Source organism: Moschus berezovskii, chromosome 14 (assembly GCF_049115385.1).
Source record: "Moschus berezovskii isolate FMDL1 chromosome 14, NW_MosBer_1.0, whole genome shotgun sequence".
NCBI lineage: Eukaryota > Metazoa > Chordata > Mammalia > Artiodactyla > Moschidae > Moschus > Moschus berezovskii.
The window spans coordinates 83974957-83994305 of record NC_142473.1 but is presented as its reverse complement, the minus strand read 5'-3'; the positions used below and the strand labels follow the sequence as shown (position 1 = coordinate 83994305).

The following is a 19349-nucleotide window of genomic DNA, read 5'->3' as shown; positions in this document are numbered from 1 at the left end:
TCTTTATTATACTGAATTGGTTAATAGTGCTTTTCAGGTCTACTTTGTCCTTCTAATTTTCTGCCTATTAATTCTATTATTTTTTGAGAGTTTGATGTTGAAACCCCAAATAAAAATCTAAATTTATCTGTTTAAAAATAATTGTATTATATAGTGGAACTATATGTAACTTTGTTCTGTATTTTCTAAGTCTCTTGTAAATGTGCTATCACACTTTCATAATTAAACAAAAAGATAAAGACTAACTCTACCAAATGTTGTGAGGATGTGAATTAACTGAACTTTTATACATTGCTTGAATGTATACATAAAATGAAAATTATACAGGCACAAAAAACTTTTAACTCTGAATTTTCATGGATCAGTAAATATGTGTGTGTGCTAAGTTGCTTCAGTCATTGTTACCCTATGTCTTTGCTACCCTATGTATGGTAGCCCACCAGGCTCTTCTGTCCATCAAATTTTCCAGGCAAGAATGCTGAAGTGAGTTGCCATTTCCTTCTCCAGGGGGTTTTCCTGAGCCAGGGATCAAACCCATGTCTCTTACATCTCCTGCATTGCGGGTGGGTTCTTTCCCAGTAGTGCCACCTGGGAAGAAGTGTAACACTCTTCAAAGTATAAATGAAGGGTCTAGTCTTTTCTCCATCATCAAAGAGCTTATAGGGTCAGAGTTTGGCACCAGGATGAGGGCAGGGATATCTAAAGAAGGCAAAGGTTTGGAAAGATTTGAAGTAAATAGTATCCAGGGACAAAACAGGAAATGATATCCAAAGGTGAATGAAATTTCAACACGGCAGAAAGGCAAAATCATACATAAGTCAACAAGGTAGGTAACAGACACCAAGCCACACAAGACACTTCAGAGCAGTGGGAAAAAAATAGAACTTGGAGAATTTTATGGGGCAGAACTCTGTGGTGATTTCCAACTCATTCTATAATTGTAAGGAAATTAATAATAATGCCCAGTTGGTACAGGGACAAGGTCAGTGAAACTGGTGTTATTGGTTATAAACCTTCATGTAGATTCCCTCTGAACATGATCAGATGGTCCCAGAGATTAGTTAAGCAGCCTTAATAAATGGTGTCTCTACTCAGTTGACTAAATGGACACGACTTTGAGCAAGTTCCAGGAGGTAGAGGAGGACAGAGGAGACTGGTGTGCTGCAGTCCATAGGATGGCAAAGAGTTGGACACAACTTAGTGTCTGAACAACAATAATAACAGCAATCACATTACATTTCATTCTTTTGTTTAAAACACTTCATTGCCTATGGTAAACATTTTTTCCTTGTAATTCCGTTTCTTATTTCACAGGGAAATTTTAATTCTCATTAAAAATATAAAAAACTGTTATTGTATCAGATATATCTCCTCTCCCTTTGCATCTAAGCATCCATATTCCTCAGGCCATCCTGTTTCCATCATCGACTCATTTCTGCATGTTTTATGTACTTTGTCATATGGCTAATCATTGCCACCGACAGCCACAGATAATGTCATTCATGTTTATGATTTTTATGAATAGTTTGGATTTATGAAGATAAATATGCAGATGACACCACCCTTATGGCAGAAAGTGAAGAGGAACTCAAAAGCCTCTTGATGAAAGTGAAAGAGGAGAGTGAAAAAGCTGGATTGAAGCTCAACATTCAAAAAACTAAGATCATGGCATCTGGTCCCATCACTTCATGGGAAATAGATGGGGAAACAGTGGAAACAGTGACAGACTTTGTTTTTTTGGGCTCCAAAATCACTGCAGATGCTGATTGCAGCCATGAAATTAAAAGACACTTACTTCTTAGAAGGAAAGTTATGACCAACCTAGATAGCATATTAAAAAGCAGAGACATTACTTTGCCAACCAAGGTCCGTCTAGTCAAGGCTATGGTTTTTCCCGTGGTCATGTATGGATGTGAGAGTTGGACTGTGAAGAAAGCTGATCGCCGAAGAATTGATGCTTTTGAACTGCGGTGCTGGAGAAGACTCCTGAGAGTCTCTTGGACTGCAAGGAGATCCAACCAGTCCATGCTAAAGGAGATTAGTCCTGGGTGTTCATTGGAAGGACTGATGCTAAAGCTGAAGCTGCAATACTTTGGCCACCTCATGCGACGAGTTGACTCAGTGGAAAAGACTCTGATGCTGGGAAGGACTGAGGGCAGGAGGAAAAGGGGACGACAGAGAATGAGATGGCTGGATGGCATCACCAACTCGATGGACGTGAGTGTGAGTGAACTCCAGGAGTTGGTGATGGACAGGGAGGCCTGGCGTGCTGTGATTCATGGGGTTGCAAAGAGTCGGACACGACTGAGCGACTGAACCGAACTGAACTGATGAAGATAAAAGTCACAAACACTGGTACTCTAAATACATACAATATATAACAATTTTATCATAATTTTCTTCTAACATTTTAAAATGAAAATAAATTTTTATATGTGAGGATACATGTATAATATTTATTTTTTCATTAGCCTAACTTGGAGGCACACATTTCTATAAATCTTTATACTTCTCATAAGAACTATACCTTTGCATTAAGTTTTGAGATTGAAAGTATGAGTCCTAAAACTTTATTCTTCACTTTTCAGAATTTTTTTTTGGGTTATTTGTGATTTCTTGCAATTCCATATGAAATTTCTCTACAATTTCACACAAATTTTAGTATTCGGATTTCCATTTTTGCATAAAATGGCTTTTGATAAAGATTGCATTATGCACTCTAGGGGATATTGTTATCTTAATTATGTTAAGTCTACAAGGCTGTGAATACAGGATACGTTTATATTTACCCGTGTTCAGTCGCTTCATTCGTGTCTGACCCTATGCAACCCCATAGACTGTAGCACACAGGACTCCTTTATCCAAGGGGTTCTCCAGGCAAGAATACTGGAATGATTTGCCATTTCCTCCTCCAGGGATTTTTCCTGACCCAGGTATTGAACGTGTGTCTCCTGCATCTCCTGCATTGTAGGCGGATTCTTTACCCACTGAGTCACCCTATGTCTTCTTTAATTTCTTTTAGTGATTTTTTTTTTTTTTAGTTTTTAGTGTACAATTCATCCACCATTTTGGTAAATTTATTCATAAGTATTTTATTGTTTCTGATGGTACTGTCAACATACTTATTTTCCTAATTTTGTTTTTAGACTATTAATTCCTAGTATATCAAAATATAGCTTATTTTGTATTAATGCTAATAGTTTCTTCGTGTGTGAGGATTCCTTAGATTTATTTTTACATAAGATCATGTCATTTGTTAGTATAGTTTTACTTCTTCCTTTCCAAATTGTATGCCTTTTATTTCTATTTCTAGTCTAACTTTTATGACATTCAGTTCAGTTCAGTTCAGTCGCTCAGTCGTGTCCGACTCTCCGCGACCCCATGAATCACAGCACGCCAGGCCTCCCTGTCCATCACCAACTCCCGGAGTACACTCAAACTCATGTCCACAGAGTCGGTGATGCCATCCAGCCATCTTATTCTCCGTCGTCCCCTTCTCCTCGGAAACTATTAAATAAAAGTGATGAAAGTGAGAGTATTCTGACTTTATGAGGTAAACTTTCAGCTTTTCACCATTAAGTGTGAGTCTTAGTTATGGGTCAAACATTCTAGATATGTTCAGGACTGGAAAAGGTCAGTTTCCATGCCAATCCCACAAAAACACAATGTCAAAGAATGCTCAGGCTACTGTACAGTTGCACTAATTTCATATTGCTAACAAAGTCATGCTCAAAATTCTCCAAGCCAGGCTTCAACTGTACATGAACCTTGAACTTCCAGATTTTCAAGCTGGATTTAGAAAAGGCACAGGAACCAGAGATGAAAATACCAACATCTGTTGGATCATTGAAAAACCAAGAGAGTTCCAGAAAAACATCTACTTCTGCTTTATTGACTATGCTAAAGCTTTTGACTGTGTGGATCACAACAAATTGTGGAAAATTCTTAAAAAGATGGGAATACCAGACCACCTGACCAGTTTCCTGAGAAATCTGTATGCAGGTCAAGAGGCAACAGTTAGAACTGGATATGAAACAACAGGCTGGTTCCAAATAGGAAAAGGAGTACGTCAGCGCTGCATATTGTCACCCTGCTTATTTAACATCTATGCAGAGTACATCATGCAAAATCCTGGACTGGATGAAGCACAAGCTGGAATCAAGATTGCTGGGAGAAATATCAACAACCTCAGATATGCAGATGACACCACCCTTATGGCAGAAAGTGGAGAACTAAAGAGCCTCTTGATGAAAGTGAAAGAGGAGAGTGAAAAGTTGGCTTAAAGCTCAACATTCAGAAAATGGCATCTGGTCCCATTACTTCATGGAAATAGATGGGGAAACAGTGGAAACAGTGTCAGACTTTATCTTTTTGGGCTCCAAAATCACTGCGGATGCTGATTGCAGCCATGATATTAAAAGACGCTTGCTCCTTGGAAGAAAAGTTATGACCAACCTAGACAGCATATTAAGAAGCATAGACATTACTTTGCCAACAAAGGTCGGTGTAGTCAAAGCTATGGTTTTTCCAGTAGTCATGTATGGATATGAGAGTTCAACTATAAAGAAAGCTGAGTCCCGAAGAATTGATGCTTTTGAACTGTGTTGTTGGAGAAGACTCTTGAGAGTCCCTTGGAGAGCAAGGCAATCCAACCAGTCCATCCAAAAGGAGGTCAGTCCTGGGTGTTCATTGGAAGGACTGATATTGAAGCTGAAACTCCAATACTTTGGCCACCTGATGTGAAGAACTGACTCATTTGAAAAGACCATGATGCTGGGAAACATTGAAGGTGGGAGGAGAAGGGGACAACAGAGGATGAGAATGTTGGATGGCATCACTGACTCAATGGACATGAGTTTGAGTAAACTCTGGGAGCTGGTGATGGACAGGGAAGCCGGGCATGCTTCAGTCCATGGGGTTGCAAAGAGTCGGACATGACTGAATGACTGAACTGTTAACTGTAGCTACATAATCTGTTTATCTCAAATGTCATCAGAAGCAAAAAGGTAAGAATCTAGAATATAAAATTGCTATTAAATTGTCTTATTATGTAACACTGAGATCTTGGTTACTGCTTATTATTGAAAATAGCATGTTTAATATTCATTTATTTTGGACTCAATATAAATTCTTTTATGGAATTTTCCTGATTATTGCATCTTGGTTGTACAGTGAAAAGAAATATTGTTTCTCATTGCCCCTAAGGCTGGGACTCTTTTGGTATTTTATGTATTGTATCAGTCAGGGTCCAGTCAGGAGACAGTCCACAGTGCAATTTGGATAGAAAAAGTTCATATGCAATTATTGATTATAGCAGGGTATTACCTATGAAAGGTAATAAGGTCTTCCCTGGTGGTTTAATGGTTAAAAATCTGCCATGTAATGCAGGGGACCTTGGTTGATCCCTTGAGCAGGAAGATCCCACATGCCTTGGAACAACTAAGCCCATGTGCCACAGCTACTGAACCTGTGCTCTTGAGCCTGGGAACCACAACTACTGGTCCCACGCACTGCAACTACTGAAGCCCGTGTGCCCTAGAGCCTGTGCTCCACAACAAGAGAAGCCACTGCAATGAGAAGCTCATGTTCTGCAGCAGAGAGCAGCCCCAGCTGACTGCAACTAGAGAAAGCCCATGTGCAGCACCAAAGACCCAGCACAGCCAAAATAATTAAATAAATCTGTTTTAAAAAGGAGGGAGGTAATGAGTTCTATAAAGAAGGACTGCCACTGAGAGATGAGTATCCAAAGAAGGAACATTTAGAATGTGAGCATCTCCCCAAACTTGGGATTCCAGTCTTATGGAGAAGGTGTAGCTGCTGTCCATTGAGTGGTGGAAAAGTTGGACTGGATTGCCTTGGTCCAGAACTATTTCATGATCGCTGAAGAGGTTGGCAGGCATGAAATGTCTCTGGAACTGGCGAGACAGGAGCCTTCCACTGCAGCGGTGGTTGGCTGAAAGTCATGAACAAGGAATTAAGGCCTTGAGGGGCAAGCAGCAAAAACCTATTTTGGGTGCAGGTGCAGAAAGGCTGGCAGAGAACACCCCTCTGATAGCACAGAAGGTAAAGCGTCTGCCTTCAATGCAGGAGATTCAGGTTTGATCCCCGGGTGGGGAAGATCCCCTGGAGAGGGAAATGGTAACCCACTCCAGTATTCTTGCCTGGAGAATTGTATGGGCAGAGGAGCCTGGCGGGCTACAGTCCGTGGGTCACAAAGAGTTGGACACGATTGAGTGACTCACACACACACACACACACACACACACACACACACACGGTACATCTAGACTGTGTTGGAAAATTGATTACTGGAGTGCCTGTGAAATTTATTGGAATCTTCCTGTAGATGGGCCAGTGAAGCTCAGTGGGAATGTGTCCGTGGAAATGTCAATAAAAGCGGAAGGAAGCGTCAGTAAAAGCGGAAGGAAGCGCCAGGAGAAGCCATCTCTCCCGCCTCCTGTGATTATAACACATGCAATGTTGAAAGCTACAGAGCCAGAACAAGAGGAAAAAGAAATATATTTAATCCAGAGAGAGATGTCTCTTTGAACACTTCTCCTGAGCAAGCTTAACATCATGTCAGGTCAAGGACAGGGAGAAATGCTTGCAGGATCCATTTTCATTAACATGGAGTGGGCAATAATGGGTTTATTTGTAGCTGAGAGGCAATTAATTGATAACTGGCATAAGAATTTTATCCTTAATTCTTTGAACCCATTTTCTATACATTTGATATACATATATCAAATACATGGTGTAATATGACTGAGCCTTAAGTTAAAGTCAGAACTGAGATATATACTGATACACGACTCTTTATCCTACACACTTTTTGCTTATTATACAGTCTTAAGTAAGATTTCCCTTTTTTGTTGGTAATAAGTGACTTCAATAATTTTTTTATTGCAAAACCTAAAAATAAGCAAGCATCTAATTTGCTGAAAGAGTCTGTATAACTAAATTTTGATAATTTCGTATAATTTCGCTATTAGTTATGCTATGCTACTGCTGCTGCTAAGTCCCTTCAGTCGTGTCCGACTCTGTGCGACCCCATAGATGGCAGCCCACCAGGCTCCCCCTTCCCTGGGATTTTCCAGGCAAGAATATTGGAGTGGGTTGCCATTTCCTTCTCCAATGCATGGAAGTGAAAAGTGAAGGTGAAGTCATTCAGTCGTGTCCGACTCTTAGTGACCCCGTGGACCACAGCCTACCGGGCTCCTCCGTCCATGGGATTTTCCGGGGAAGAGGACTAGAGTGGGGTGCCTTTGCTTCTCTGGTACCTCATTAATCCTTCACTGAAGAGCACAGGCAGAGATGAACAATCACTTGGAGGTGGTATTGTCGAACAGATTTAAACATCTTTGTTATTTAAATTTTTAGCTCTGAATTTTCATGGCTCAGTAAGTATGCTGTTGTGTTGTTGTTGTTTAGTCCCTAATTCGTGTCTGACTCTTCTGAGACCCCACGGACTGTAGCCCTCCCGTCTCCTCCGTCCATGGGATTTCCCAGGCAAGAATACTGGAGTGGGTTGCCATGGCTTCCTCCTGGGGCATCTTCCCAACCCAAGGATGGAACCCACTCAGATTTTTTACCGCTGAGCCATGTGGGAAGCCCTTCTGTTTACCTAGGTCTTCTTTAATTTCTTTTACAGATGTTTTCAGTTTTTAGTGTACAATTTATCCACCACTTTGGTAAAATTTATTCATAAGTATTTTATTCTTTCTGATAGTACTGCCTACATAATTATTTTTTAATTTTTTAAAAATTGTTAATTCCTAGTATATTGAAATATAGCTAGTTTTGTATTGATTCTAATAGTTTTATTGTGTGTGTGGGTTATTTAAGTCTTTTTCTACATAAGATCATCTCATTTGTTAGTGTAGTTTTACTTCTTCCTTTCCAATTTGTATACCTTTTATTTCTATTTCTAGTCTAATTTTTCTGATATTACTCTTCAGGAAAATATTAAATAGAAGTGATGACAGTGAACATCACTTCTGATTTTATAAGCTTTCAACCTTTCACCATTAAGTATGTCTTCATTATAGGAGAAAGCTCGACATAGATTTGTTGCTGATCTAGAGCTTCAGGAGTGCTTTGTCCCAGGTCTTACTATAAACTCTCACCTACCTGGTCATGCAATTGTTTTCAAAAGGCCATTCCACAATTTCATTCACCAAGTTTCTATTTAGTTATTTTGTCTATCATTTGCAAATATTTCTTGGACTCTATCTCTTCATGTTAGAGATGGGATTTTATGGAAGTGATTTATAAGGAGAAGGGATTTAATGAAGCTACTATGGTAGGAGAAGAAAGGATGTAGTCTAAACTAGATTCTGAATTCAGCCTGTAGTCACAAGAGCTCTAGAGTGTAATTTTATGGATCCTACACTCTGAGAAAGCAGGACCCAAATCTGTTTTTATTAGTCACTGAAGACCCAGCAAATATCCATGTGTCTGATTGGTTATTTGAGTTCAAAAGTTTACTGATGAATGAAGGACAGAGGAATAATGGAACACATTTATTATGAAGTTGTTTTGTATGTGGATGTAGTCACAGACTAAAAAGAACGTTTTTCATAGTGAAATGTTACCTAAAGGTAAAGATTAACAGAGAAATATAATATGAATAGCTCATATACGTATATAAGATAATGAAATCTTGTTGAGACAGGAGAAATATCAAGGTAGACTATTTGCTCATATTGCTGATAATTTCAGTTTTCCTTTCTTTTTCCAGTACAATATTGTAAATAAATAAATACATTAAAAAAAGAAAAGAAAGAGTAAAAGAAATTGTGATTTCCCTGAAGAGTTCACCTAGAATTCTCAGAATCTGAATTAAATAAAGTTAAATAAAGGTAGGAAAAAATTCTCTCAAAGTTAGTGCCTTTTTTCCTCTTTATTTTATTGAGATTTTATTTTGCTTTCACCTTTTATTTATTCATTCAATGTTTATTACTAACCAGATATTGTGCTGCTCTGAAGAAACTATCAGGGTATACCAGGAAAGTTCTTTATGGAATATGGCCACATACTTAATAGATAGAAATTCCTATCTGACATCAAGAGTTTCTTTTATTTGAGTCAGCACTCTTTTGGATGGGTTTTCAACCTATGAAGGTGACATGAACAATGGTAAGTGTTATGAAACCTATGAGGAAGTTAAAAAAAAATCATGCCATCTCCATTCAACTATTATAAATGTTCAATGGACAATTTTATTATTAAATATATTTATGTTTAATTGGAGGATAATTGTTCTAATGTGTTCATCAAAACCCAGTATTGTATTGGGTTTTATAACAATAAAATAGTTACATGTTACAGCCAACAAATCACCATCAACTATGATATATAAAGTGAACAGTTGGCAAGGAAAAGTTATTGGATTTTTAGTTACAGTAACAAAATGAATTGTACTAAACACAATTTGTCCAGGAGTCTCTGTCTCAATAACAGGTAGTTAGTAATTATCTTCCCTTTCTATCATTTCTTGGCTATCTATGAAGGCAGTTAGGATTTTGGTTAGGGCAATGGGTCTGATTCTGAGTACTGACTCTTTGGTGTATGTGCTTTGATACCATCCCTTTTCCTTCAATTTCACCACTTGTAAAATTGGGATAATAGCAGCATTATAGCAATCTCTTTGTGTTGTTAGAGAGATTACTGGTAAATAGCAATCTACTTAGTATTTCTTTCATTTCATTAGGTGAAAAATCTATGAATCCACATACAGGGTTGAAACTAGTGAAAATAAACCTCAATTTGGTAGAATTTTCTAAAGATGGAAAGAATGGTTTTGATATATGTTTTTCTCTTTTTCTGGGAACTTATTTCTGTTCCCCTCAGTGCAGAACGTATAAATTTACTTCTTTATTCTTTACATAGTCCTTGTTGAGATCTACCAAAATACACTTTGACCTTTGTATCAGATGAATTAATGTTTGACTCTAAAGCACATTTATAAGACACCTGAAATAACTTTCCTACTACACAATTTCTTAATGGCATTTTCCATCTGGGCATTTCTCAAGGTATAGATTAAGGGATTTAACATGGGAGTTATCACAGTATAAAATACCGCAACTGCCTTATCAACAGGTAAGGTAGCTGCCGGTCTCATGTACACAAATATGCAGGGCACAAAGTATAAAACGACCACTGTGATGTGGGAGATGCAGGTGGAGAGGGCCTTTCGTCTTGCTTCCAAGCTGTAGGCCCTTAGGGAACGCAAGATGACCACATAGGAGACCAGCAGGAGAAGGAAGTTTAACAGACAGATGAAGCCACTGTTGGCAGCAATGAAGAGCCCTAGAGAGTGGGTGTCAGTGCAGGCAAGACTGAGCAAAGGGTTCAGGTCACACATAAAGTGATCTATGACGTTAGGGCCACAGAAGGGTAAGCGGAAGATGAAGAGGATCTGTATGGTTGCGTGAAGAAAGCCTCCCACCCACACCACTCCCACTAGCAGTCCACACACTCGCTGATTCATGATGCTTGTGTAGTGCAAGGGCTTGCAGATGGCCACATAGCGGTCATAGGCCATCACAGTGAGAAGGATGACTTCAGCACCTCCAAAGAAATGTTCCCCGAAGATTTGGGTCATGCATCCATTGAATGAGATGGTTTTCTTTTCACGGAGTGAATCGACAGTCATCTTAGGGGCACACACAGAGGAGTAGCAGGCATCAATACAGGAGAGAATGGCCAGGAAAAAGTACATGGGGGATCCCAAAGATGGGCTGGCAGTGATGGTGACCATGATGAGCACGTTTCCTATCACAGTGGTGATGTAGATGACAAAGAACACAGCGAATACAATTTTCTGCACCTTTGGATTCTGTGTGAGCCCCAGCAGAACAAACTCTGTCACACTGCTCCTGTTCTCCATGTGTTTCATGAAATGGTTTATTCACTACCTGAAAGTGAGAGAGTTAATTCTTAGGTAGGTTTAAAGGCCCTGAAAAAGAAAGGGTCCAGGGCCCTGGAGGAGGAGAAAGATATACACATTTTTTTTCTACATTGTTTTGTTTGTCTTAGTCATAATAAATGTTTCTTAAACTGAGCTTTTGTGACAGTAATCTTTAAAATTAACTTTGTTTAAGCCCATTTTTTTTTCTTAAACTGCATTTTTGTGACAATAATTTTTAAAATTAACTTAATCCTGGGTGTTCTTTGGAAGGACTGATGCTACAGCTGAAACTCCAATACTTTGGCCACCTCATGCAATGAGTTGACTCACTGGAAAAGACTCTGATGCTGGGAGGAATTGGGGGCAGGAGGAGAAGGGGACGACAGAGAATGAGACGGCTGGATGGCATCACCGACTCGATGGACATGAGTTTGAGTGAACTCCGGGAGTTGGTGATGGACAGGGAGGCCTGGCGTGCTGGGATTCATGGGGTCGCAAAGAGTCAGACACGACTGAGCGACTGAACTGAACTAAGCCCAGAACTAATGATTACAGGAGAAAACATCTCATCTTGCTCAAGGGTAGGTTTTTTCTTAAGCTCTGTACTAATTATGTAACAACAAAGTATCTTGCTCAAGCACATGTTTCTCCTTCTTAAGTGAACCTTCTGACTAATCTTGCCATCTGAAGATGTGTGTTGTGGGAGAGGGTCTGGTAAAAGTACACAAGGCCTTGATAAGACTTGATAAGAGGCAGTCTCTGGCCCCCTTCTGATGTCTGTGTGAGAAACTTTCTCTGCCCTTTTCACTGTAATAAAATTTTTGCCACACAAAGGCTCTGAGTGATCAAGCCTGGGCCCTGATTCTGCAGCTAAATCCTCTTCTGAATCCATCATTCACTGTCCAAAGCTATCAAAAGAAAACATAATTTTAATTTATGCATTCTTAAGCTTATTAAACTTCTTCATTCTAATAAGTAATAAATACCTAGACTTTACTGAGTATGAATTCTTTCTTATTTATTTATTTCTTAATGAAGAAAAGATTCTGAGTTCTTAAGATTATTCCAGTTACGTCCTAGGAGAAAATTCTTTTAACAATGTAGATGTGAGGAACTTTTGTAAACCCATGGGCGGGAGACCTTAATCATATGAAATGGTTCAGAGTCTAACTTGAAGTAGTGTATTTCCCAGATAATGGCAATTAAGTGTGAAAAGAGGGAGAAGATGGATGTAAAACTTAGGAATTTTCCTTTTACTCTCTAAGAAATGGGGGACCATGGAAGGTCATTGAAAATATGAATGGAAGGATGAAAGAAATTTGATGAAGAGGGAATCTTGGATGTTATTCTACTAAAGATTTTGTGTGTCTTGGATGAAGTTGGCAGGGTTTCACCGAACGGATGGAAGATGGAGACAGAAGCCACAATAGCAAAGTACTTAGAGTAGTTGAAAAAGGAGTAGCACTATGAGGTGCGTGTGCTAAGTTGCTTCAGTGGTGTCTATCTCTCTGTGGCCCCATGGACTCTAGCCCACCAGGCTCCTCCCTCCATGGGGTTCTCCAGGCAAGAGCATTGGGGTAGGTTGCCATGCCCTCCTCCAGGGTTCTTCCTAACAGGTTGTTGTTATTGTTTAGTCGCTAAGTCATGTCTGACTCTTTTGTGACCCCCATGGACTATAGCTGCTCCACACTCCTCTGTTCATGGGATTTTTCAGGAAAGAATACTGGAGCGGGTTTCTATTTCCTTCTCCATGGGGATCTTCCTGATCTCCATGGAGATAGAACCCATGTCTTCTGCATTGGCAGGCAGATTCTTTACCACTGAGCTGCCAGGAAAGCCCAAAGAATGGTACAAGATCTAATTAAAAGTATTCATAATGCTTGTTGACTCAACCTAATTACTTTGCAATAGGTATAGCATGTTCATTCCAATAGTTTTTTGCTATGTTCATAGTATACTATCACATGCTTGCTTTTCCCAGCAATAACAATTTGCATGGTTGGTATTGTATCATTCATTTTGCACACGAGGAAACAATCTCATAGGCTAATGTTAACAGTTTAATAAAAGTGCTAATGTTAACTAAAAGTGCACACCTAGTGTGCTTTAAGTGTTATGGAGACATTTGGTTTTATCCTTGATACAAACCTACAAGATGGTTACTACCATCATTTTTATGCTTATTTTACACATTAGGAAACAGAAGCATAGAGAAATTAAGGATTCTCTTCAAGGCCAAGCAGCTAAATTTTAGGCAGAGCTAAGGTCAGTTCTGGAGAAGGCAATGGCACCCTACTCCAGTACTCTTGCCTGGAAAATCCCATGGACGGAGGAGCCTGGTAGGCTGCAGTCCATGGGGTCGCGAAGAGTCGGACACGACTGAACGACTTCACTTTCACTTTTCACTGTCATGCACTGGAGAAGGAAATGGCAACCCACTCCAGGGTTCTTGCCTGGGGGATCCCAGGGACAGGGGAGCCTGGTGGGCTGCCGTCTATGGGGTCGCACAGAGTCGGACACGACTGAAGTGACTTAGCAGCAGCAGCAGCAAGGTCAGTTCAGATTGTGCATCTTTATTTTTTGCTCCAGATCTTAATCCATGCTCTTTACTGTCATGTTATAATAAACAATGGAGAACTGGTAACCTCTTTTGAAATGACCATAATTGTTATACTTTTGATTGCTTTAATACTACTTGAGAGGCAAGTTTATACTGATAAATTTCATCCACTCACACATAGCGTGTACACACACTCACACACATTGATATCTCAGAACTCCCAGTAGTAAGGAACCTGAATTCATTGAATAGCCCTTTCATCCTGACTTCTTCCTCAGACCTAACTCTCCCTTCTCTGATACCACTCCAAAGAATAGGACCCCAGATATTTCTGCAAAATGTTGAGAAAGCCTATGCTGCTGGTTAAATGGTTTGGTTTGAGAATCAGAAAAGACCAAGTTTGAATCCTGGTTCTTCCAACTGCAACTTCTTTCATCTGAAGTGCATTTCTTTGGCACCTTACATTCTTGTTTTCTCAGCTATAGAGTTAGAATAATAATATCCACTTCATAGATCAACAATTGAGTCATTATGTATGAACACACCCACCTGCTGTGGACACAAAAAGAACTTTTAGTTACTTTTGTGACTGTGTACACAGCTGTGGGATAGGGAGAGTTAACATTTGGAGCAGTAATACAGAGAACTGTTTAACCATGCTTCAAGCTCCAGAAGAACTACTACTGATTTTACTCTCAAAGAAACAACAGAGGCTGATATTATCTATAGCAGGTCTCCCCAGGAAGGCTCACCATATTTATACTTGATGAAACTACTGGTGATTTATGCTACTGATATTTGTAATTTTCTCTTTCATGTATGTGAAGTATAATTAAATTTTGTTTTTATCCTCATTATTAGTCCTGATCATTAAATAAGATGTTTCATGGCTAAGCATGGGGCCTGCTGTCACAGAGCTGGGTTCCTCAATTTGCTTAACCTCTTCAAGTCTCAAAGTTTTCAAGTGTCGAATTCATGAATATCTTTTGAAAAATTGAAATGCAGATAAAATAATCTTTTACTATATTTGAAAAGTGTTGAAAAATAATGAGTTATACATATGACGTAACAAATTAAAATGAGCATCAGCACCATTGAAAAACTTACCTTAGCTCTTCACATGATTTTAGTGATGTTTGAATGTGTTCAGGAGTAATTCCGTATTCAAACTAACTTCTTATAGTAAGTAACTTTCAGTATAAAAGGTGTGACACTTGAGAAGAGCTTGTTAACTCTGAAATGAACAGTTGTTAAGAAATTGTAAACATTGAACGTGTATAAGTTCTTAGTATATCAATTGTATCTCATAAAACCTGTTTTAAGAGATAAAAGGGTTCTTAGAAGTCTAAATCTTGCCATCTGGCTTCTAAAGCCTCAAATGGTCTTCACAGAAAACTTGTTTTCTGATTTTGGATTGAGAACGGGTTCATTGGGAACACCATGGAGAACTGATTTGAATAAATGTCGGTGGTTCTGCAGAACAAGAAACAGACAGTGTGGAGGAAGCATATTCAAATGGCTCATTCTGCCCACGATGAACCTTGTTCTAGAGAGGTGAACAGCAACATAAATCACTTGCACCTTGCTCTTGTATATTCACAGATATTCAAAGAAGCTTCGATAAGGTCAAAGGCCTTATCTTATAGCTGCTGCTTTCTCTCCTAGGAATTAATTATCTCCTTTGATGGAAAAGCTTTGTCCAGAAGCAAGTGTTCTGGAACGACAGTGTGGAGAAACACTCACTGTTAAGTGGGGAATAGTTTTCCCTTCGTGTGGGTGCATGGGAGTTCAGTTGTGTTCGACTGTTTGTGACCCCATGAAGCCTGCCAGGCTTCTCTGTCTATGGAATTTTCCAGATGAGACTACATGAGTGGGTTGCCATTTCCTTCTCCAGGGGGTCTTCCTGACCCAGGGATCAAACCCACATCTCTTGTGTCTCCTGCATCAGCAGGCAGGTTCTTTATGAGCTGAGCCATTGGAGAAGCTCAGTATTCCCTTCACCTGGAACCTAAATCTGTGAGATTCCAACTTTTCTATCAGGACCTGGATTGTTAAGAAAACTGAATGTTTTTTCAATAGTGAAGTGGCATAATTCCTGTGTGTGACATTGATGTAGACTCCTGTCATAGGAGAGTTTGTATTTTCTTATCAATTATTAAATCCTCATTGGAAACCATTATTGATTGCTTGAGAGCTAGATCACTGAGGACATACAATTAATGGCAGCCTTTGGAAAGTTCTTGAATCTAAAAGCTGTTTTTCTTTCTCCCTTCCACCTCCTCCTCCAGATTTATTGATGTATCACAGACAAATAAAATCTTGTTTTTAAGGTGTATAACAGCATTTAGATATAAGTATACATTGTGAAATAATCACCACAATCAAACTATTAACATATTTATCAATCATGTTTTTACCATATTTTGTGGTGATAACACGATCCATCCTCTTAGCAAATTCTGAATGTACAATGCAATATTGTTAACTACAATCACATTGCTGTATAAAATACTTCCAGAAATTATTCATCCTTACATCACCGAAATTTGGTTCCCCTTTATCAGTCTCTGCTCATTTCTCCCTCCCTGGCGTTCTACTCTTTGCTTCTATAGGTGTGACTATTGTAGATTCCATATATAAGTAATGGAGCTTCCAGGGGGTGTTGGTGATAAAGAACCCGCCTGCTAATGCAGGCAGACGTGAGAGACAGGGGTTTGATCCCTGGGCAGGGAAGATGCCTGAAGGAGGTCCTGGCAGCCCACTCCAGGATCCTTGCTTGGAGAATCCCATGGACAGAAGAGCCTGGCAGGCTACATTCCATAAGGTTGCAAAGAGTTGGACACAACTGAAGTGACTTAGCATGCACACACACGTACAAGTAATATCATGAAGCATTTCTCTTGTCTATATTGCTTATTGCTGTGAAAGTGCTGCACACAATGTGTCAGCAAATTTGGAAAACTCAGCAGTGGCCACAACACTGGAAAAGGTCAGTTTTCATTCCAATCCCAAAGAAAGGCAATACCAAAGAATGCTCAAACTACCGCACAATTGCACTCATCTCACACGCTAGTAAAGTTATGCTCAAAATTCTCCAAGCCAGGCTTCAGCAATATGTGAACCGTGAACTCCCAGATGTTCAAACAGGTTTTAGAAAAGGCAGAGGCACCAGAGATCAAATTGCCAACATCCTCTGGATCATGGAGAAAGCAAGAGAAAAACATCTATTTCTGCTTCATTGACTATGCCAAAGCCTTTGACTGTGTGGACCACAATAAACTGTGGAACATTCTGAAAGAGATGGGAATACCAGACCACCTGACCTGCCTCTTGAGAAACCTGTATGCAGGTCAGGAAGCAACAGTCAGAACTGGACATGGAACAACAGACTGGTTCCAAATAGGAAAAGGAGTACGTCAAGGTTGTATATTGTCACCTTGCTTATTTAACTTATATGCAGAGTATATCATGAGGAACGCTGGGCTGAAAGAAACACAAGCTGGAATCAAGATTGCTGGGAGAAATATCAATAACCTCAGATATGCAGATGACACTACCCTTATGGCAGAAAGTGAAGAGGAACTCAAAAGCCTCTTGATGAAAGTGAAAGAGGAGAGTGAAAAGGTTGGCTTGAAGCTCAACATTCAGAAAACAAAGATCATGGCATCTGGTCCTATCACTTCATGGGAAATAGATGGAAAAACAGTGGAAACAGTGTCAGACTTTATTTTTCTGGGCTCCAAAATCACTGCGGATGCTGACTGCAGCCATGAAATTAAAAGACGCTTACTCCTTGGAAGGAAAGTTATGACCAACCTTGATAGTATACTAAAAAGCAGAGACATTACTTTGCCAACCAACGTCCGTCTAGTCAAGGCAATGGTTTTTCCCGTGGTCATGTATGGATGTGAGAGTTGGACTGTGAAGAAAGCTGATCGCCGAAGAATTGATGCTTTTGAACTGTGGTGCTGGAGAAGACTTTTTTTTTTTGCATGTTTGTCTTTTTATTTTTTTTTAATTTATTTATTTTAATTGGAGGCTAATTACTTTACATTATTGTATTGGTTTTTCCATACACTGACATGAATCTGCCCCGGGTGTCCATGTGTTCCCCATCTTGAACCCCCCTCCCCCCTCCCTCCCCGTCCCATCCCTCTGGTTCATCCCAGTGCACCAGCCCTGAGCATCCTGTGTCATGCATTGAACCTGGACTGGTGATTTGTTTCACATATGATAATATACATGTTTCAATGCTATATATTCTCCTATATCATCTTAAGGCCCTCTTGATTTCACATTCTAGGATGTCTGGCTCTAGGTGAGTGTGAGTGTTCACACTATTGTGTTTATCTGTGTCGTGAAGATCTTTTTTGTGCAGTTCTTCTGTGTATTCTTGCCACGTCTTCTTAATATCTTCTGCTTCTGTCAGGTCCATACCATTTCTGTCCTTTATTGAGCCCATCTTTGCATGAAATATTCCTTTGGTATCTCTAATTTTCTTGAAGAGATCTCTAGTTTTTTCCATTCTATTGTTTTCCTCTATTTCTCTGCATTCATAAGTTCTTCCCCAGAGTAGTCACAAGTCTGTTTCTAAGATTATTCAAGTATTTTTACAAAAAAGGCATATGTATCTGTGTTTTTGTCTGCAATAATGTCTGCAAATATCTGCAATAAATATTTACATTTTACTATTAAACACAGTGAGGATCTTTCCATAACAGTCTGTATAGATCTCATTTTCAGTTTTTCTTATAATATGTGATTTTCCCTTATAAGATTCATGAATTACTGTATCCAGTACTTTTCATGTCATTTCCAATCTTTTCCTATGATGTGTAATTCTGTAATAAATATGTAACTTCTTGATTATGTGTTCTTAGAAATGTTAGTTTCCAGAAGTAGAGATTTTGGGTCTCAGGGAATATGTGTTTAAAATGTTGATATTCACAATTATTCTCAAAATGATTCATGAGGTTATACCTACACTTCTGCCCACAGTCTGAGAATATCCTGTTTACCTTCTTAACAACCAGTGTTCAGTTTTGGGGATATGACAATATGGTTCATTCATTAAAGAATTTATAATTCATTTGTGTACTTTATTTGAGGTTCTTTAAATATAATTGATTAAATAAAATATAATTGATTTAAGCATCATTTCACATGTTTAAGTTGTATATATTTATCTTTGAATTGTCTATTAATATTTTTGATTATTTTCTTTGTCATAAATCTATGAGCAATTATATACTAAGGAAATAATCTTTAAAAAAATCATTATCTATGTACTTAATTTTCTGGCCTGTTATTTGATTTTGAATTTGTTTTGCTATACAGAATTCTTTGTTGGCTGTAGATTTTTTGGTTATTTACTTGGTCAGATTTATGAATATTTTATGTGTTTTTTGTTTCATCATTAAAAGTTTTCTCGTCTCTCCCTAAACATAATATTAGTTCATATTTTTTAGACATTAATATTTTAGCACTTTTGTGGTTTTATATTTTATATGAAATGTTTTATCCATCAGATATTTATTTTGATATATAAGGAGTTAAATAAGAACTGCATTTTATTGTTTTCTAAATGAACATTTTTAGTAGTCGTATAATTATCTTTCACCACTGATTTGAAATCCTAACTTTACTGTGTTCTGAAGTTCCACATCTGTGTGGATGCAATTCTGGACTATACTTTGTTCCACTGATTTCTTCAGTCATGTGCTGTTTAATGCATGATACAACCATTCATCTGTAGAGCATTTGGAAACCAATAATCCCAGGACTCCTTTATCACTCTACTTTTTCAAAATTATGTCTGTTCCTGCATATATATGTTGTCAAATTAAATAATAAAGGGCCAGTCACAAAAATTCT

The 19349-nt window shown here is 38.7% G+C and overlaps 1 protein-coding gene across 1 annotated transcript; it reads right to left on the bottom strand.

The window, feature by feature from the left end:
* Positions 1-9964: 9964 nt before the first annotated feature.
* Positions 9965-10909, bottom strand: LOC148775712 (olfactory receptor 4C46-like). Its single transcript, XM_055424251.2, has one exon. The coding sequence runs from the start codon at positions 10901-10903 to the stop codon at positions 9965-9967; it is 939 nt and encodes a 312-aa protein (XP_055280226.2). The 5' UTR covers positions 10904-10909.
* Positions 10910-19349: the final 8440 nt, after the last annotated feature.